The sequence below is a fragment of the Balearica regulorum genome, chromosome 19 (assembly GCF_011004875.1).
Source record: "Balearica regulorum gibbericeps isolate bBalReg1 chromosome 19, bBalReg1.pri, whole genome shotgun sequence".
Lineage (NCBI taxonomy): Eukaryota > Metazoa > Chordata > Aves > Gruiformes > Gruidae > Balearica > Balearica regulorum.
Window position 1 is genome coordinate 8389911 of NC_046202.1, and position 22017 is coordinate 8411927.

The following is a 22017-nucleotide window of genomic DNA, read 5'->3' on the forward strand; positions in this document are numbered from 1 at the left end:
TTTTTGCATGCCTGTGGTGGTGTTCTATCCTTATTTTTATCCTCACTACAAATACACTGTTCTTTTAATTTCCATTCCTATTTCCAGATTTTAGTGCTTTGCATTAGCTGATTGGATCTTGACAGGTCTGGAGTGTGGGTATGTGGGTGAGTGTATACCATAGCCCTAATTTTCAACTCGGGATCTAACTTGGGTGGCTGAGTGTGGAAATCTGCCTGGCAAATTAAATTGATCAGACAATGTATGCTTCAAACAGAGTCAAGTGGGAATATTTCCTTGAGCTGCTCTGCTCCTCAGAATATTTGAAATCAGTATTGAATTTGAACTTTCTCGGGCTTTTTTATTTTGATGAAAGGAGACAGTAGAAGTTGCCTTCCCTTTCATGCAGAATAACCCAAACTAAGTAAGACTAATTTTCCATGACATGAGAACCAGGTGGGACTATGATGATGAAGTTTAAAAGTAAAAATGATAGAGAAAAAAATAATCTGTCTGGAAGGAAATTCAAAAGGCAATGTAGCTCATTATCTTGCCCCAAGTAAGGATAATGCTGTGGTTAAAACATTTCTATAATCTTTAGGAATCACAGATTTTATTCTTTACTGCAGAACAAGAACTGTATTGTCTTAGGCAAGCTGGTTGGGCCCTTATTCAAAGACATATAATGAAGTCTAGTTCTGACTGATTTTTAGTGAGCATTAGATTCTTAGATATCATTGTAGCTCTTTGCCCAATGTTTATCTGTCTCAGTCTTCAGACTACAGAATAGTGATAAAAGCAGGCCCGCCCTTTTCTTTAAGATGACTATCTTGAATATTAAAATTATATGGGCTAGTAAGGCAATGTAGTGTAGTGTCATAGGTTGATGCAAGAATATAGACTGTCCTCCAAGTGTAGAAGGTGTTCCTACATAGGCAGAATCTGTTCCATCAGTGTTGGTCCAGACAGCAGACTTCTAAACATTTCTGTGAGAGTAGGAAATTATATAATTTCCCTTTATAGTTCCTGAACTGAGTCTTCATGCAGGGCCTCATTTTGGGTCGGGCTGCCTGTCCCTGCATGGCAACTGGGAAGAAGGAGTACCTGTAGCCACTTACCTGAATCGCTTGTGTTTCTTGAGAACAACAGGTTGGGAATTTTAGCTTACACATCTGAGTGAGACTATAAGCTTACGTCACTCCTTCTGTAGAGCTCTGAAAAGCCAGTGCAGAAGCGGGAGTAATCTCCTGCATCAAATGGTCTGGCACAGGTGACTCTACAAGCAGGGAGCCAGCTATGATCTTCAGAGTCACACTTTGGGTCCCTCACCTTTTTTAAGGCAGCATGGTGACAAGCTGTCCTTGTTTATCTGGCCTGTCAGGTTCCAGGCCAGAGCAAGGGAATGGCAAAAAGCCTCAGTGAGAGCTTCATCTGTTATTAAAGCAGCATTTTTTTATCCCATTTATATATAAATATATATAAAATGCATTGAATTAAAAACCTTGTCATAACAAAACACAGTCCTCCTGTCTTACTTGACTGTATATATTTTGCCTTCTGTTAAAGATGGAATTTGTTTTCATGTGTGCTTAACACAAAGTAATATTATTTGATCTTCTTATTTGTATTACAGGCTCCAAAAAGGCAAAGAAGAAGATAGAAGGTGGTTCCAATGTATTCTCTATGTTTGAACAAACCCAGATCCAGGAGTTCAAAGAGGTTGGTTGCTATTCTGCTGTTCTCTATAGTCTCCTGTCATTGCTAATGAATAACATAGGTTTTGTTTGTAATCCTTATTCCATTCTCCATCTGCTTTAATAGAACACACAGTTGTTTTCTGAATCATCTCTGTGGTTTTGGCTGGTATATCATTTTCCTTGTGCGTTTGTTTGTTCTTTTCTTCATTCTTTCTTTCCTTATTTCTGTCCCTCTCTCACTCTCTTCAGTCTCCTGTTTCAAGCTCTAGACTTATTTGAATAGCCCCCAAGCCCCCTCCCCAAAATAAAGCAAAATTATCATCTCATCCACTTTAGCCCTGCTTCAGGAAAACATTTGAGCACATGTTTAAAGTTAAGTGGCATTTTAAATAAGAGTAGTCTTATGTGCTCAAGTATTATCCTGAATAGAGATACCTTATTGAACCAGGGCTTTAATTAGTGGACTGTTCCACAACAGCAATAGAAAAAATTCTTCTGTGCCCTTCTAATACTGCCCACAAACTAGAAACAAAAATACCAAGAAGCCCTCAGCTGACTTTCTCCATAAATGCCAATAAAATAAAACAACATGTTGAGATTAACTAAGTAAGCATCTTTTAGCTCCCAAAGATTTGACCAGTTACCTGTGAGGAGGCAAATCTAATGGGCTGGCATAAAAGCTGAAGCATGTTAAAGACAGATAATTTGATGTGTTTATGCTCTTTTTCTGAGTGGACATTCTAGAATATCTGTGAGGCCATCACATTTTTGAACATATTTGTAATTTTAAATTATTAATTTTTTCCCCAATTTTTTGCTAACTCAAATCTCCAAAGCAATTTCTAGTGTGATAAATAGCTACTGTTTCATTTTGTGCATGTGGCTTTCAACTTTATTTTTCATGAGGATTCCCACAAGTAAAGCTCAGTGGTGAATGAGTCTAAAAACCCGTGCAAAGGATTGTGAATATGGCCCAGGTAAATGAATTGAAACCACTAACCTTTTCCCCTCAGTTAATAGGAACACGTTTAACACTCTTTTCCCACCTCTTCACTGTGTCCTATGAACCTCCAGTTTTTATTTTCTCCAAGGACTTCTGTTTGAAGATGTACCAACAAAAAGAGGAACTGGTCAGAATGCTATATTTGATCTACTTTAAATAAGATAATACTAGGAGCATTTCTGGGGGGATGGTGGCAGAATAATGGCAAAAAGCATGAGGCAGTGGAGTAGTCCAGTGAAAACGAAAACTATGTTATGTCTAAAAACTGCATACTTGGGACAAGTATTTCTGAAAAGCTGGTTTTGATCAGGACATTTTTAGCTAGAGATTTCAACCAGGTCAACAGAAGACGTTTCAGCATTGCTGTTATTACGTTATTTTAAGTTCACCCATTACAATACATACCTAACACTCTTCCTGTGTCTGTGAGCTTGCGGGCTCTGCTTTGCTCTCATCTTTTCTTCTGGTTTTGCTTCCAAATTGTGGGATCACCATTTTTAAAGCAAGCCTCTTCCCCGCCACCCCCCCCCCCCCCCCCCCCCCCCCCCAAAAAAAAAAAAAAGAAAGCAACTCTAAAGAGTTGGGCTTAATTTTCTATAAGGTGATGGTTTGGCAGGTAAATGAAGGGTTATGAACATGCATGCTGCAAGTAATCACATGGGCAAACTGGAATGTGAGCAGTGGGGCTTTTGTAAGAAACTCGAGGTAAAACTACATGAAGATATGTTGATATAATACAATCATGGAAAGAAGTGCACCCTGTAGAGCTGTAGACTTTCAAATTCTGCAAGTTACTGTAGCTGCAATGGACTAGCTGTATTCTCAGGAGAACGTTGTCTTTCATAATAATACTGAAGTAAGAATAATTCCTGGTCATTGTAAAGATACGCTCTCATATTCATGTGCATGCCAGACAGATAACCAGCTTCAGAGACATGCCTCGTTTTACTTATATTCCCCATAGTATGACCAGGGGAAATTCAGGTTATTAAAATCTTTCAAAATGAATGAAACATTAAAAGTATGGCAGAAAATAGACAGACATGCGAATAGGTAAATAGATAGATAGGCAGTTAGCTGGCTTGGTAAAAAATGGTTAGAGTACATAAATTCTGTGTTGGCTGAAAATAGAAAAATAACTGGGTTTTTTCTATCAAAAGTTAAATTTTGCCTGACAAGAAGTATTTAAGGTCAACACATCAAGGTCAGTCAGAGCACAGAGTACAGTCTGAAGGATACGATTTATTGGAAAGGGAAACAAACTTTGAATAAATAATATTATGAAACCTACATTTCTCTGTACTTTTGAAAATTCAGCTATCTCTGTATGATAAATCATTTTAAGACCCAGAAGAATTTGCCTTTATCTTGATACCAGAGAGATATCTACAGTAATTAAATGTTTTACAGAATATGGTAGCTTCACAAAGGAATGAGGTACGGGAAAGGTACAAAACACACAGAGTAACCACTGACTAATCCTCCCTAACTAAAGCCTCCCTAATTCAAACATTATGGGTTAAGGCCTGAATGGCTGGAGCTGCCAGCATTGGCTTCAGCCCAGCTACATGCTGCACTGAGCATTAATTTAGTAAGAAGAAGTTTGGGTGGGTTTAATTAAGCCCCCTTGCCAAGATATGGTATGTGCTGAAAGTGAGAAAAGTGCAATGATGGGGCATGATGTGGATGAATCAATGGAAGTTAAATATTCTTTTTTACAGCACGAACACAATACCCCCCCTGGACTGGTATGTGTGATTGTAGCACTGCCCAGTGCAACATGGCAATGGCAATAAATTTTCCTTCTTCTTCCAACAGGCTTTTACCATCATGGATCAGAACAGGGATGGCTTTATTGACAAAGCAGACTTGAGAGACACATTTGCTGCACTAGGTAAACTGGTAGTAATAATTAAATACTTCAAAGAAAGGCAGTTTAAATTTCAAGCACGTAAGAAAAGTTTGTATTAGAATTACAGTGGAGACAGTAATGAGATACACAGGAGGCAAAAGGAAACCTGTTCAGTTTGATCTTCCTCCTTTATGGTAGTTGCTATCTTACTACATAGCTCCAGCTGGAAAGTCTCCTGAGCAGCCTCTTTCAGAAGTGAAATGAAGGTCTCTCTGGGACTCACTGGCGGGTGCAAGAGAGCTGTGCAGCTGGCAGCTCTCCAAAGGCACTGATCCCTCCCCTGCAACTATTTCATAAAAAGCCCACCCAAGCAGGGGTCCATGCCAGGCATTTCTGATTTGCCTCTGAATCCAGGCTTCACAGGCAGCACCTTTTTCATCTAGGAGCCATGCAATATCTAACAATTAACGTTGTTGTCATGGACTAGCTGCCCCTCTGCCCACACAAAAGCAGGAAGACATCTTCATGTGAGGTTCTGTGCTGTTGTGCATTTATGCGGGGTGGAATGTGCATGTCATGAGATTAGGTATTGTCCATTCCATGTGCATCACAATCCTGATAATATCAAGCAGATTAAAGAAAATCTTCCCAAGGAAAGGAAAAATCAAAATGTTCATTATCCCAAACCTGGAGTTGTATCCTCGTTGCAACATTTGAGGCTTGAACAGTGATGTAGGCATTTGGGGTTTTGCCATCTGGATCTTATTAAAAAGAGTTTGATAAGAATCTTTAGTGCTCCCTGGGGTGGAATCAGACGCCAGCAGAGTCAGTGCAAAGAGCAGAAGCTCCTGAACTCTTTATTGTGACAATGAGGTTTGCAAACTTTGGCCTGTAGCTACTGTTATCCTGAAATATTTATTTCTTAAGGCCAAGTTCTGGTATCTTTCCTGTTCAGTGAAGCCCTCAATGCCTATAAAGTGCAGTCACAGCAAATTACCACTCAATTTGGGGAGGGTTGCTAAGGTCTAAATTCTCATCAATAGAACTGCACAAGGATGGGGAAGGGATAGGACTACTCAACTCATCCATCTGCCCTCTGCTCAGAAAGGCATCTCAATATACAGGAGGGCAAAGACTGAGACCTTGGATTCACTTCAGTCACTTTGAACTCTGCTATATTAATATCAGTGGGGCCTGTATTTCACCTGAGGTAAAAAAACCCAAAAACGAAAAAGAAAAACAGTTTATTTGGAAGTGCACTTTTGTCCACTGCTGGCCACGTCCATGTTATTTATCCCTCTTACTCCTTCAGTCACCCTTTGATCTTAGAGCCAGCTCTGCCAATTTGTTTTACACTGGGGTATTCTGGAGTTGTGTTCTACCATGTTATTAGCAAAGTTGCACAGAGCCCTGAGCTCCCCAGTGGGAGGAGATGAATGGGAATCATTTTTTGAAACACAATTTGTGATTTATTATGAAAAATGATCTCTGCTGCAGGTCGTCTGAATGTCAAGAATGAGGAGCTTGAAGACATGGTGAAGGAGGCGCCAGGTCCTATTAACTTCACTGTCTTCCTTACAATGTTTGGGGAAAAGCTGAAAGGTAAGTACCTTTGGGGGGTTGGAGAGGTATCTGTCAAAGATCCTCAGCACTGAAATATCTCAGCCCCTTGCAAATTATAATAATGTATCCACAGAACAATGCTTAAAGGCAAGGAGTGATCTCCATTTTTGCAGACAGAGCTGAAGTAAGAAAAGGCGGAGGGACGGTCCAGAGGACAATTCAAAGGTGTGATTTCAGCTTACATAAGCTAACGAGAAAGTGGTAAGCTGAGGTCCAGAAAGTAATGAAATCACAGCAGCCTGGAGCACAGTGCAGATGAGTTATTCACTGTCAGTAGGTTCCTTGGCAGAAGTCTGTTGCTATAGTGTATCACTCCCAGTGTTAGCTGGTTTAAAAGTATTTTCAGTATTTCTACAAAAAAACTTTCGGCAGTCCTGTGGCTCATTATGCAAACATGACCTCTGCATCATCCTTGCAGTTATAGGGCATGAAGGAGCAACACGGCCTTCCCTCATTTTCTGTATTAGCTGTAACCCAGTCGCCCAGCCTTGGTTTCATTTTAGGACAAGAGTGATTTTACCATTGAATGAAGATTTCGCTGAACAGCTCTTAATGGAGTGGATAAACTGAAATAATTTAATCTTAGTGGATTTACAATGATAAGGGAGAGGGATTTTGCCCATTGCCACAGAATATATAGGGATCGCTGGAGGGAGTTTAGAAAATGTGGGTACTAAATTTGTTGTGAGAGCTAGTAATTTAGTTGGTATTTCTTACACCATTAATGGCTAGAAACTGCAAGAGAGGGAGTGTGAGGCCAAGAGAAACCTCTAGTTATCTTCCTATATGCATTAGACATAGGTGAAAGCCTTGACCTTCAAAGCAAGGTTGGCCTTATCCAAGCACATTCCAGAAGTTTGTTAAAATAACTAATGAACAGGAAAATGGAAAAATCTGATCTCATCTTTTTAAAAACATTTGTTGTATTGCTACTGGACTCTGCCTTTATACTGTTGAGCACAATTTCAGTGAAGGGCTTTCTATGCTTGGAATGGAAATTAGAGAGGTCTGAAAGAAAGAATTCATGTAGCTAGTCCTCAAAGAAATACACTATTGCTAAGGAACACAGCATGTCTGGGAAGCTTAAGAGGTGATGGAGAAGGCTGTAGACTGACACTGAGGAGGGGATTTTATTACCCAGACATCAATCTGTCTGATCACAGTGGTATCTCCACCTTTACATTCCAGATAGCATCTTGCAGAGTAGGTAGTGCCCTTCTCCATAATCTTCCTTCTCAAATATGTGACTGTTTCTTGTGGGGTGCCCTGCTACCCGTTCCTGTCTATTTGTGATGCTTATGATCACACAGAGCATGGTAATGAGCTCTTCTTCCTTTCCCCTCTTTCCTCTTGTCTCTTACGATTGCTGAAGCTGGCAAAGAATCCAGCCCTGCCAATCGTGTGGCCTAAAATGAGAGCCAGCACAGGAAGGTGAATGGTAAAGCATACCCCTCTTGTCTGCAGGTTTCCTGTTGGCCACTAGCAGAGGAGGAGGGGTTTTTTAATTTCCATTTGGTGAAGGGAAAATCACAGCTGTGCTTGTCATGCCCTTCTGGTTGGGTTTGTCATGCAAAGGAAGCAGAGCCAAAAGACTGCACATTCCCAATCAAAACTAATTGGGATGAAGAGCCTTTGTAGTGCAATTAGAAAGGGAGAAAGGGCTAGAGGAAGTGGATATGGCAATTTTGCAACACTCTTTATTAGCTAAGTACCACTCAGAGAATTTGGTGAAAGGTGCTTTCTAAGTAAAATTTGTTGTGCTATAATTGATTTCTGTCATAAAGGGGAAACTGGGATTTTCAGGACGAGCTTTAGCTTTGTATATTGAGATTATGATGCCAGATGAACAGCTAACAAAACTCGGTTTATGTTAATGCCAACCACATGGAGCTGTTTCTACAGGGAGTCAGAATAATACAATTTGTACAGAAAACAGAGATGCCGCACATCAAAGAAACCACTTTATTTACCAGCTAATCAATAAAGAATGCCTGCTGCATTGCTTCTCTTCAAAGCCAAAGTCCAAGGATATGACAGAGTAGAAAATGTAAAACACAGTAAGGAAAAAAAAAATCCCCCACACAGTGGTGACTACTTAAAATGCAGACCTTTCCTCGGAGCTGGAAGACGTTTCTCTTCATGGGACAGTCAAAACACTCATTAAATATCAATGTTCTTTGTATTGATCATATATTCATCGCAGTTTGAATACATTGCCTACAGCTTGGCAAAAAAGTATACATGGCCAGTGCCTGACAAGAAGGCCACACAGCCTTAGGTTTATTCACCATTATATCCACTAAGATGCTACTACTAATTCTTCTGAAACCTTTTAAACAAAGAAAACTAAGGTGGCATCAGGAGTGTATGTAGTCATTACAGCAGGGAACCTTGGCTGCGTTCTATTACGGTTCTATCTCTGCCAAACTTTCAAACAAACTTTGAAACTGCAATTCTTCATGTTATTACCTTTTTTTAATCACGCATTCAACATTTCAGCATCCTAAGCAGCTTCATTTGCCCATGGGTCAGTCTACCTGCTTCTAAATTTAGTTTCCTACAGTTATAAATAACGATTTGTGTTACATATATTACCATAATATTTTGAAAAACTGGGCAATTGTCAGAAACAGAGTATATAGCATATCCTTTGGTGTGGGTTGAAACTGACTATGAATATACTCAGAATCTGCAGTATTACAGAATAGTCAGAAACCCCAGCCAAGATTTAGGGGCTGGGAAAGCTAGTCCCTGACTCAAATTTTTTCCAGTCTAAATAGATGGGACAGATAAAGGATGGAAGAAAAGGAACACTATTACTATCATTTTACTGCTGGGAACAGAGGAGCAAGGAAATTAAAGTCATACCAAAAGTCTGTGGCCCAGCTAAAAGCAGAAGCACAATCTTGGAGCCATAGTCTAGTGCTTTAAGCTATCCTGTTTCTGTAAGTGACACTTAATGAAGAGATACTTAAGTGGAAGTGCACTACAGAATGTAACTGCAGATCACCATTTTACATTGATCATCCTGTTTCCATCACATTCCATTGACATTCTGATTTTATGATCAGCTCTGTTTCCTTTAGTGAGAGAAATAACCTCTTCTCTATATAGTGAAGAACAAGTAACATCAAAAAATGTTTTTACAAGGAACGTAAAGTACAAGATTAAAGGAAGCCAGCGAGGGAAACAGTTTGTTATATTTTCATTTCTGAAAGCCACTAATCCTCTGGGTACTGATATTGGAGACCAGTTCCTGGAAGTTTTCTCTCCTGCAGACATAGAATAGATATGAGTTATTATTTTTAAGCTTCTGAGCATTGAACTATTCACCTCTATTGTTTATCTGACATGACAAATGCTGCCGACTTAAGGAACCTTTGTCTTCAAACCTACAACTGCAGAATTCTCCATTTTGCACTGTTTTCAAGTGAATGCAATTACTTAGCAAGTATTCGGCAGCTATAGAAATACATTCAGGCTTCTAAATTATATTTCATTAATTTTAGGCACGGACCCAGAAGAAACCATTCTGAATGCTTTTAAGATTTTCGACCCAGAAGGAAAAGGCCACATAAAGGCAGACTAGTAAGTTTATTTCAAATCCTTTTTTAATAATAATAATAATAATAATAATAATAATAATAATAATAATAATAATAATAGCAGCAGCACAAGTTTAAAGAACTGCTTAAAAGATATATTTTTCACAGTATTTTAAGAGCCAGAGGAACTGTCAGGCAGAGAAACATTTCGCTTTGTAAGCCACAGTTAAAAGACTGGACTATTGTATGAATGTATTTGTATACCAAAAAGAGATGTTATTGTCTTCAGACACTGCAAAAGGCAACGGAAATATAATCACATGTAGGCCATTAGATAGCCTTTTTTGAAGGTCTGGATATAAATCAACACATGACTCTTTGTAGATTAACTCCATATGTAAAATTAAAATGAATGTCTGGTACCTAACTCTCAGTCAGAGTGCTTGACTAAAATGGGAAAGCTAGTCCCCTTTAAAAAAAAAGTGATCAATTTAATTAACTCCAGGACATGGTTTTAGTGAGGACATTTTCCTTGTTATGTGTTTACCGTTTGAGCCTTCTGATTCTAGACAATAATTTGCTGTAAAATTTCACTAGCTATGGTGGGAGCCAAACCAAATAATACTATTGATAATATGGCAATTATGGTCAATATGACTATTTTTTTAAATAAGGAGGCAGACCTAATTTGTATTCATAACCTGTTACACCAACAAAGGAGGGTAGAGGACTTTAAGTGCTAATTGCACAAATGTAAACCCTCATTGCACTGCCAGAATGTTGTAAGCAGGCCTACAGGTAAATGAGATAAATGATATCAAATCAGGCAGTGGATGAGGAGGTCTGACCCATGGCTCCAGTGAAATGCTTTATGTGTCTAGATTTATGCACATGCTTAAATTCCCATGGTGAATTCAGGGTCTATACTTTTACTGCAGCAGCCATTTCAGATTAGATTTTATAAGCTTAATATGTATAGGAAATTTATTAGGGAACCATGAGTTACAAAATTGTATTTGCATCACCTAATTCTGTTAATGTTCTGGTAAGGTAAATGAAAACTAAACCTCTTACCAGAACCTCTAAGGTAGAGTTTTCCTTGACATTATCTGCAATTATTGATGTCTCATGATAGATTAGTTGAAAATACAAAATTCAGGTACAATATTTCCTTCCATTACCAATATGCTTTTCTATGACACTACTTCAGTGGGCATGAGACTCCTATTGTGGTAAGCAATATGCAAAATTATAGCAAAGAGACAGTATTTTCGCTATAAAGAACTTCCAAATTAATTAAACACAAGTGGATGTAGCAATGAATCAGAAGGAACTGGGGGCTAACAGTTGTTCCGATTATTTTGGGGTTAACATTATCCAAACAGCTTGGGAAGAACAGTCAGAGACATACATCAGAAGTGACTCAAATAATCAGAATAAAATGTAGCCAGTTGCCAAATAGGCCAGATCACACGGTAATGAAATCACAACCATGAAATACAACCTTCTGATAACACAAAACCCATGAAATGTTATATTTCCCCACCACTATCTGTAACAGTATACTGCATACAAAATCTGCAGCTTGCCACTCTGTGTCCAGTTCTACATTCCTTGGATGCTGGAAGCCAGTTGGAGTTGGGGCAAATTAGGAATGCAGTATCACACTCCAACATGAAGATGAGAGAGAAAATACTTTTATTTTTCCTTGATGCAAAAGGTCAACCTTGTCCCCACCCCCACTGCACTGCTAACATTAGACAATTGTTTTAGTTCATCACCACAACAGAGCATAATGTTTACTTATTAGACCCGAGGGTAATGTTGATCATTACAGAACAAACCATTAAATCAATTCTGTGAATGTCTTTGAGGTTTAACTTCTATTCATATGCTTCCAAAATTTAGACATTTGAAGGTTTTGAAATAATTTTTATGTTGGCTCATATGGCCATTTCAATATGACAGTTAATGTTAATAAATAATTATTTCTCCATATTAAAAAAATCCTGGAATGCTTCTCTTCCAAACCCAGCCATGCTGACCTTTTAATCAGAACTTCTTTTTATGTTCATGGAGTTAACATCCTTCTGGGGATTTTTATGTCTCTTCCCTCTGCGTGTTTTCACCTCTAGTCTGGAAATGACTCACTTAGTCCGGCTGATGGTAGCTGGGATGGAGTCTTCTAACCTTTCCAGAAGCTCCAGGAGTTTATGACTTACTTCCAAATTCAGTGACAGACTTTGTTTGTCTGCATCATTGTACCACACATAAAATCCTTCCTATAGCATGATGTCAAAAACAGAAAATGCTTTAGGTCACATTCTTAGCTGGTGTAAACTGGCATAGTGTTTGGAAAGGTTAGATGATTCAGTCCTAAATGCCATTCATTAGACAAAGTGAGTCAGGCCAACATCAACTGTGTTTAATGCTGATGCCAAACAAAACTTTTCAGATTTGTACCAGATGAAAAAGGACCCAGGGAGTTTACATGCATCTGGACCTTTGGACATTAGTTTGGCTGAGCTAGTGATGTTTCTTGTCATAGTTGTGGCGCACTGCTCATTTCAACTCACCTGGTTTTCCTCCAAGAGACCTCTGTAGAAAGGGCAAACCCAGTGGAAACAAAATGTCCCAGAGATTTCACAGATAATTTAAAAAAAGGTTTTGAAAATATAAGAATGCAACAAGGTATTTGTAACTGTAGAAGGAACTGATGTCAGCCAGGACAAGAGATAAGATTTAGACTCCTACTTCAAGGTAAATAGATACTCTTTTTTTGTCCAGAAGACTTTGTTTGGGGTTTTTTTGTGTTTTGTTTTTTTTTTTTAAGAGAAGCAAATAGTCTTTAAAAAAGAAACAAGACACACAAAGAAATAAGGGCATAATCTCTAGCTTTGGAAATCATGAGTGTTCGTTTCCCCTATAAAATAAATAATGGAAAATGTGGCATAGATCCTTAACTGAGTCCTTCTTCCTTATGAGTGTGCCAGAGCCTACTGGGCTGTGCATCAGAAGATTATAATTAGATATTTGATCTTTTCTTTTCCCCTAAATACTTTAAGCATGTGAATAGAAGACACATAGTGCCCAGATCTCTTTTTAATTCAGTCCTGTTGTGATGAAGTTTATTTGTGACATTCTGACAAAATTGCTGTAAGTTGCTTCCTTCTATTCACCAGCTTCTTCCTGGATCACGCGTCCTATTTACATTTGCTAATGCCATTTGCCCCAAGTGCACATATATCCAATAATCAATTTATGCTGATGAGAATGATCTCTCTTCTCTTGCACCCACTGATCATTTGAGAATTATCCACTTAAAAGTGTGCAGTCACATAACAAATGGCCAGGACACAAAACAGAACAGCAATATGAGAGAAAGAAATTAAGAAAGACTTGGTAAGTAAGAGAATAGTAAAGTATGCAAGGAAAATATATACAATAGCTTAAACTCCCTCTGTGACTTCAGAGTATTTCCGCAAAATTGCATGGATATTTTTACTCTCATCCTTCTGGGTAAGATCCTTATTCAATACCCAGAAACTACTTTTTCAGTTTTTCCCTTTCTGTCATTCCAAATGAGCACTCCACGTCACAAGGAAGAGATTCAGAAGTGTATATGCCTCTTACACAAATTGGCATGTCTTTGTTGTAGCCTTTTAGTGGAAAAAAATATGTGTGTCAGATATATGAGGAAGTACAGTTGTAGCTTTGCCATCAAAAACTGCACTTTTATCTGTGTGACTTTTTTCACTCGAGATGCATGGTGTAGGGAGCAGAAAGGAAAGCTTACTATTTTGCCTGCACATCTGCATCCACAGTAGGTGAATTTTGCTCATATAGGAAGTGTTCCTGTGCAGGCATGATTTCTATTATAAATAGTTAGTTTTTAAATATTCACTTTAAAAAGCAGAAGGGGCTGTTTCCGGAAAAGCTATTGCTCTCCCCACAACAAATCCTTCAAAAAAAGCAGCCTTTCTTCAAATCTACAAACTAAAACAGATTTCTATACTTGTTTCAGGTTTTGTTTTTGTACAACAGACTGCTCATCTATCTGTTTTACTGCTCTAGAAAAAAATCCTGATAATGTATAAATACCTTTTGGTAATAACAAAAGGAGACAACTCTGCCCTCTTCAGTGTGAATGCAAACTCTTTGAGATTAATACAGAAATTCTTCTACAGGAAGGGGGAAATTATTAGAGCAAGTGAAAGGGATGTTTATTGTGATATAACTGAGGTTCATACTGGTGGGTGTTCTAGCACATTGTGCCTGTACTGCCCTCAGCACAAGTAACTGGGTGAAATATAAAGACATTTTATCTAAAGAGGTGAGACTAGAAACCGTAATCATTCTTCCTGGCTTTTCTATTCACCTATAAACTTAGGTAAAAAAATTACATGCTCGACTGACTTCCACAATGGGTTTAAAACAGAGGGCAAATCAGCTGAGAGTCTGTCCAAAAATATTCTCCTTTGATGTAATTGCATAGGATGCAGATTGTGTGTGGGATAAGCTTCTTGTTACAGTGCTGTAACTCCAGAATCAAGACATTGTACCGTGAAATACAACAGGTCTCATGCAGTTTCACAGTCTCCTCTGGGAATGACTGCATGCAAATAAAGGATTCTCAGATGATGATTCGGAAGAGCTGTTGGAGTTCTCTTTCAGTCCTCTTTCTCATTTCATGCTCTGTTCCTTTCATCCTCAGATTTTACAGAAAATATTCTTTCTTTTGGTTTTGTTAAGTGATCCAAACTTTAAACAGCAGTGAGAAAACCTACCATTTTAGGTTAAGATAAGCATACAAAATCGCTGTATTTCAATTAGAGTAATAACCTTAAACAATTTTAAACCTCTATAAAATGTCACAAAAGCAAAATAAGTTGGCAGAGCGAGGCATTGACACTGATGGGTGCCCACAGAAAATCTCTTACAATATCATGTAAGGATTAACAGCTCTAATTTATGCAGTCACACAGATTTTCTTTCAATGCAACTTCAGGAGAGATCTTGCATCTGAATTGTCATGTGCCATTACCACCCTTTAATCAGGTTATTTCGTTTATTTGAACAGCATCAAAGAAATGCTTATGACACAGGCAGACCGGTTCAGTCAAGAAGAGGTAAGGACCTTCTTCTTTATTCATAATAGAAATCTATCTCCAGCTACTATTCAGCAATAAGTATTTGCCCCTCTTTAAATGCATGAATTCAGCTGAAATCCAGACTGAGAGAAGTTTGATGCCAGCTCTAGCAATTAGGAACAATTCAAAGCATCTCTTCTGAATAGCTCCATGGCTAAATTGAAGTCAAACAGATTCTTTGGACTTCCATCCAAGTTTAAGCATGGCCTATCTCTTGCTGTTCTTTGCTATGGTGAGCTGGGCAATGAATTTACTAGAGTTCAAGTGGGTTTGGGTGGGGACTGTGATCTGGTTTCCATTTCTTGAGAGTTAGTTTGTTTGAAATCTGAAATGAGTTCTGAAATGAAGGTACTAACTTTGTGGTTTGTGTGAGACTGAACATGGACTCTGCTAGCTGGAGGAATTTAGAGAGACTATTTTCAGAAGAGGAGCTTGAGTGGAGTTGGTTCGTGGCAAGAACAGACTGGAGTGCAGACTGAAGTACATTATTTGGCCAGGGCTTACCTGGATTTCAGGGAGAGCTCTTTTTGACAGGGAACTTGTTGGGATTCTAGTGGGACTGTGTTAACTAGGTGTGTCCTAATTCCTATTTCAATTTTACTGAAGCTAAAGAAAAATTTTCCATAGTGGTTAACAGATCAAGGCAGAAGGGAGCCGAACTGGGTTTGAAAATGAGAAGCAGTACATGTTGTTGTCCCACAGTCCTATGTTTGTAACACTTATCTCCTGTTTGCTTGGCAGATCAACCAGATGTTTGCTGCTTTCCCTCCAGATGTCTCTGGTAATCTTGACTATAAGAACCTCTGTTACGTTATCACCCATGGTGAGGAGAAAGACTAAGAGGAAAGAGATGAGCTTCTCCTGTGATGATGCACCAAGTTATTTCATAATGCTTTTGTGTGCAAGACAAAGGGCTAAACATTCAGTATGTGAAGCATGTGGTCATCAGAAGAGAACCAATAAAACAATTGAAATTAGATTAAAGTTATTTAATGCTCCTGTTTTTATAAAAGATGAAAAATACCAATTTTGTGAGTTTTTTCCCATCCTTTCTTTTTTCTGTCAGTGGTTTGAAATGGAATTTTCTTGATGAACTGGTGCTTTTGTGATTTATTGACAATCCTAATGTTCAACCAGATGGTCCATTGGGCACTGCAGTGTTGCTTAACCTCTTGTATTTTATACATAAATATTGTATTAATTGAGAAATCCTCTAACTTAATGCACCAGGAATAGTATTTGGTAAATAGAATTCTGTTCCATTTCACAGCCCCTAGCAATGAAAGTGTAAATAAAACAATCTTAAGCTCTTGTGAATATGCAATGTGCCCTCTCCATCTCAGTGATGTGGCCAGTTTCATAAGCCATTTGACCCATTGCTTTGATGCAAAAGAACAGAAATAGTGGAATAATGGTTATTTTTCTCATAGTAAAATTTACCTAGGTGCACTTGGAAACCAGTAATAATGAATTTCTCCCTTCAGAGGTACCTTTATTACGTGTAGGAGGTTGACCATGAAATAACAATAATGCCTAATCTTTCACCTGCTGGTCATGAGCCCTGTTTTACAGATGAGCACACACTGGAAGGATGTGTTTGCCAAAGATTGTTGAAACTCTAGAGACAAAGATGAGAAAAGAAATGCAGGAACTGTAGGCCAGGGTTACACATGAAAAGCAGACTACCTCCTCACTTTTATAATCCAAGATCAGTGTAGTTTCTAAAATGGGCTAGAGTTTCTTGTATTTGGACTTCTAGAACTGGACATATTCTGCCTATGTGGAATATTGCAATGAATACTTCCTGCGTGGGAGTCAGAAGGATGTTGCAGCCAAAGTAAAACAAGCTTCTGCTGTTTTAACAGCTAATGGAAATGGTTTCCTTTTGCATCAGTGTTGTTGGCACCACAGTCCCACAGACATTGAGAGGAAGTAACAAGCCTCTTATTTTCTGTTTCCAACTTAGTCTTTGTAGAAAGAAAACTTGAGGGCAAGATGTCAAATTCTGCCCTCATCAGGAGGGGAAGAAATTACAACAAAAAGCTTTAGCATCTGCATGACTTGGGGATGTGACATTCAGCCTCACCTGCATTTTTTGTTGATCCAGTAAAACCCTGCACTCAGTGCACTTCAGTAACATAGAACAACTGGAATAAGAAGGGTCTTAGCAGACACAAGTTGATATAATAAATATCACCCCTTGCCCCTATGTCCAGAAGCGCTATGCATATTCCTGGAACAGCAATGTTTTTCTAGTATAGATAGGCGATTCCCAATTGTATCTACCAGTAATTCTCTCTCTTAAAAATATTAGTGGACACAGCTAGAAGCAAAATCCAGCCCTTTCTTGAATGAATCTTGCTGAAGATGTGGAGAGGGCTTTAGCATTTCTTGCTGTACATTCCTGTAACGTTTGAAACAATGCATGGTCACCCAGACCCATCCCTCCCACCAAGGTCAGCTTGACTGGGCTTTGGGGACTAGTAAAACTTCATGCAACGCAAGAGTCTACAGGACCTCTTTTACCACCTCATGGCTTATTCACTAGAAGTTGAACTTCCTGTACAAGCGCAATTCTTACCTGTGTTTCATATGATGGCTCTTTTCTCCCCAGAATGTGTTTTTCTTCATAGGTGTATGACCACTGCTTATGGGATGGAATTGTAGATAGGCAATGGGAGGTCATGGAGGTAGAGGATTTTGGTGACACAGTAGAAAAGATGATTATTGCAGACCCAAACAAGTGATTGCACTTCTCAGCAAAGAAAGGAGCTGCTTTATGGGAGAGGGCTGCAAAATGGATGTTCATTTACAGACTTCATTTGGAAACTGCTTGAGTGATGGGGCTGGAAAATGCTCTTGTATGCACAAACACACGTGCAAAGTTTAATACTGCCTCATATGAGCTCCACAAAACCACGTACCCAAGCAAATGAGTACTGACTGTTCCAATAATATGAGCTGAAGTCACTCAGGCATCAGATGTCAGATGTGGCTTATGGTTTTTGCACTGTTTAAAGATTTCACAATGAGACTGAAGACTAGATAAAATGGCATACAGGCTTACTTTTGGCCTTCAATCTAGAGAGGTTTATTTTTCCTCAGCAAGCTGGTAAACAAAAACTTTGGGGATAGTGCTCTTGAAAGATGAGGTCACATTTTGTACCAAAGCATACACACTTTTTCATGGGTCCTTTTCATCTGTTACTGCCTAGTTACATGACTTCTTCAAGGGCAGTTCTGTGGCCTCTTAGGCTGATGGAAATCTGGTCTGAGCAGTTCCACATTCTCCCTTCCCCTGACTGCACACTCCCTCCCTCCCTCCCTCAGGTCAGCGCTAGAGCTCATATACACACATCAGGTGCTAACTGAGAAGAAACCTTCTTGCTCTTCAGTCACATCAGCTCCCTAAATTTTCTTGCCTGTCTGCAATTGTCAGGGCCCTGAGTGCACTAACAGGCCTTAATGGCCTTGACAAGTCCTCACCTGGAACCTCCACCCACACCTGCTGTCTGTGGGCCCAAAAGCCCCATTTAAGCTCACTCAGCCCAGGGCCTTCAAATGTTTCTTGAGTTATGCTTTTGAAACATACATTACTCTTGGGATCTTCCATAGCACTGTGGACTTACCTAGCAATCACTGAACTGTGTATGACTCTAGTAACACTGGATGTTACCCTGATCTGCAGCTTGACTTTTCAGCTTGATCTTGGACCTGCCTCATCATCATAGACTTGCATGATGATCTGGAACCAGACTACCATCTTTGGGCTTGCCTCGATTGGATATTGGTGAGGCTGCTTTCCTGTGGACCACGTTACCATGCCCTGCTGCTCCCTAGCAGGTGTAGATGGGGCAGGAGCATGAAGCTGTGGGGAGGATGGAAAACAGGACCACCTTAATACCGATTAAGTTGAGCTAGGCTTTGACTAGATGAGCAATTTGGTTTGGAGCTGTGCAACTTTGAAGCAAATCACTTGATTGCCCCTACTTACCTTGAGCAACTACGTAGCTTTTTTGGAGGAAGCGAAACAAAGGCTTTGCTTGAAATTTAGTCCAAATTCCTGCCAGTTACTGATGGAGACCAACCAGGGTGCAGGCTGTGTGGTCCTCCAGCAGCTACCAAAATGTTCATGCACCAGCGCTCTCATGACACTCTCAAGTGGTTTGTGGGCTATATAAAGCCCCAAGTTACACGAGACTCTACCTGTTTGCCCTCAGTTTTTTTGCAGTGCTGCTGCTCCCTTCACCTTGGTGCACTTTCCTCTTTGTTCAAAATCCATTTCTCATTTTTTTCCTGTCTGCTTCCCCAGAATTACTGTACTTCACAGGCAGTGCAGCAGATATGTGCCTATGACACACTGCTTGAAGAGATCTTTGGGTTGGGGTTCACCACCAAGCTTGTTGTTCATTTGGACTTCTGCAACTTTGGACTCTTGACCATCATGCAAGAGAATTGAGCTGTAACCCTCCCCTTGTATAAGGGGGAAGGACAGATGTTCAGATAAATATAATGAAAACATTACAGGCTTGTTCTAAGACTTTATCAATCCCAATTTCATTTCAATCTCCATTTTTATTTGGGGACATAGAGCTGTGCTTATGGGTTTTGGATGTAAATTCAAATAACTAAAGGGAACAAAGAGCTGAGGTTAATTCCACAAAAACAGATTCTTACCAAGCATCATTAAAATGATCAGATGGGAATTGAACTTGCATGAACCCTGGCAGTTGCTCTTTAGTGTCAGCCCTTTCACAAACAATTATTATTTGGAGGGGAAAAAACCAAAGAAACAGTGTAGAATTGATAATAAGTTTTATTAACTCTTAAAGGTTTAATCCTGTAAACCTTTGTGAATGGGTAGAGCAGCCTTTGAAATACACTGTCATAAAAGGCAGAGAAAGGTTCTCATGTGTTTCCCCCAGCTTGTTGTTCTGCTTGGAGGCAGGATCGTTGTTAGAAATGTTTGTCTGACCTGTCTAAACTTTCTAGGTAGCCTCAAGTCCAAAGCCAGCCTTACATTTATGCATTTTTTTCCCCTACCATCTAATCTAAATCTTTCTGTCTGCAAATTAAGCCAATTTCATCCTTTGCATCCTCTTTGTAATGAATGTTAGCACACTGGAAGACTGTTTAGTTTTCTTTTTTCCAACATGCTTTTTCCAACTTTTCCTCTCAGCAATCTTTTCTACACTTATAATTCTTCTTGCTCTCTTTAGGATTACCTTAAATTTGTGCATATTTTTCTTAAAACATGGTATGCCAAGTTGGACGCAAAATTCCAGCACCAGCCAGATGGAGTAATTATTTCAGAGGTTGGTTATCTGTAAAAAAACCAAACAAACCAAAAAAGCCCCCTGTGATTCAGCAGCAGTGAAGGTTATGTATATTTCTTGGGAATGTGGGGAAAAGTTTATTCCAGACCTCTCTTTCTTAGTAACTGCTTGCTTCTGATCCCACTGCAGCCTGTTCTATCTATCCCAGAAACTTCCTTGGATCTGATTCTCCTCTGCCTCTGTTACCTTGATAATGTGCCAGCATGGGTTATCTAAGGACATACCTTCAGTTTTCACTAATGTTAACAAGGTGCAGATTGTCTGAAGTATGAGTTTTTCTATGTGAAAATGTAATGCCAATACTGTTTAACATTTTCATTAATGACCTGGATGCTGGACTGAATACAACAAATCTGTACTCTTCCCAGTGGTGGCACTGACAGGATGAGAGGCAATGGGCACAACTGAAATGCAGGAAATTCCATTTAAATTTTCTCACTATGATGGTGGTCAAATATTGGAACAGGTTGCCCAGATAGGTCATGGAGTCTCCATTGCTGGAGACATCCCAAACCCACCTGGATATGGTCCTGGAAAACTTACTGTAGCTGATGCTGTGCTGAGCAGGAGGTTTGGTCTAGACTATCTCCAGTGGTGCCTTCCAACTTCAATAAATCTGTGGTGTTATGTATGTCAGCGTTGTTAATACAGCCCCAATGCCACAAGCCTTTACTGGGTGACATATGATCAATCTGTGCTGCACTTTGAACCTCAGATCCTATTTCCTGAGGAACTTCAGCCTAACCAATTACTCTCCAAATTTTACTGGTGCCTTTCTTCTAACATGTAATGATCTGCACTGATCTTCAATTCCTTCTTGTTGATTTTCTATCTCCCCTTCAGTTTAAGGCTGTTCTGAATTCTATCCCTGTCCTCCAAACTCCACATAAATTGCCTTGGCTTACTGTCCATCATCCACAAATTTTGTATAAGCATTCTCTGTTTTGCCCTCCAAATTATTAATACTGACAGTGTCTGACCCTAGGACAGTCTTCTCCTCCTCTTCCTTCTCCCTTGTCATCCTTGAAATGCCTTCTGATTTTAGCAGTGATAATTCATGTTGGACATTTTTTAACTGTATGTTAGGTCACTGCTCTTTAACCTGCCTGTAGGCAACTATACTGGAAAAGTTTCTCACCTGTAGGCCTTGCTTCATTTCCCCATCAGTCTATTTCAATTCAGGTGGTCATCAGCAAGATGTTATCCATGAACCACAGACAGACACATCTCTCTGAGTCATCCTATGATAAAGCTTATACCCAGTGAGAGTGTATTTCCCACTATGGATGGCGGAAAACCAACTTCAGCAAAGCTGGTTTCTATGCAAGAGCAAATCCACCTGGATTCCTAGAGATAAGCCCATGGCTTGTACCAGAGAGACTCCAGCTCCACAGCTCTGATGATGTGGCTGGGGATCACAACTGGGCATGTTTGATGCTCTGCAGAACTGTCTGTACAGCTGCAGTATCTGCGGTCCCTTGTCTTTCAAACATGTTCTTATGCCCTTTTCCAAACTCAGGACTTTGGAAGGCATAAGAGGGGTTTTGCATTGAAGGAGCCAGATGTTTGATCCTTGAACACATGTGAGCACAAAATTTGAAATAATACTTTCTGACATGCAAGCCTGGAATTTTTTGTTAGTTATATAAAAGTTGGGGAATTTTCATGTGCATTGACTTAACTTTGACCACTTAAATCTAGTGTATATTCAAGGGAGGCTTATCTCTGCAGGACTTCTCTTCAGTGACTGAAGGGAGAGGTCCTTGAATAGGCATTTTCAGGGCACTTAAGTCATCTCCCCCTCTGATTCAGCCTCTTTTCTGACTCTGCTG

The 22017-nt window shown here is 39.4% G+C and overlaps 1 protein-coding gene across 1 annotated transcript; it reads left to right on the forward strand.

Annotated features, from left to right (window-relative positions):
* Nucleotides 1-1592: 1592 nt before the first annotated feature.
* On the forward strand, nucleotides 1593-15837 carry MYL10 (myosin light chain 10). Its single transcript, XM_075771415.1, has 6 exons — nucleotides 1593-1698; nucleotides 4498-4573; nucleotides 6029-6133; nucleotides 9664-9742; nucleotides 14780-14828; nucleotides 15591-15837. Exons 1-6 carry the CDS (start codon nucleotides 1663-1665, stop codon nucleotides 15687-15689), a joined length of 444 nt encoding a protein of 147 aa, XP_075627530.1. The 5' UTR covers nucleotides 1593-1662; the 3' UTR covers nucleotides 15690-15837.
* The last annotated feature ends 6180 nt before the right edge of the window (nucleotides 15838-22017 follow it).

Coding starts and splice junctions, on each gene's coding strand:
- MYL10 (XM_075771415.1), top strand. CDS start 1,663: ATGTTTGAACAAACCCAGATCCAGGAGTTCAAAGAG. Junction 9,743..14,779: donor GGCCACATAAAGGCAGACTA/GTAAGTTTATTT, acceptor TTATTTGAACAG/CATCAAAGAAATGCTTATGA. Junction 14,829..15,590: donor ACCGGTTCAGTCAAGAAGAG/GTAAGGACCTTC, acceptor TTTGCTTGGCAG/ATCAACCAGATGTTTGCTGC.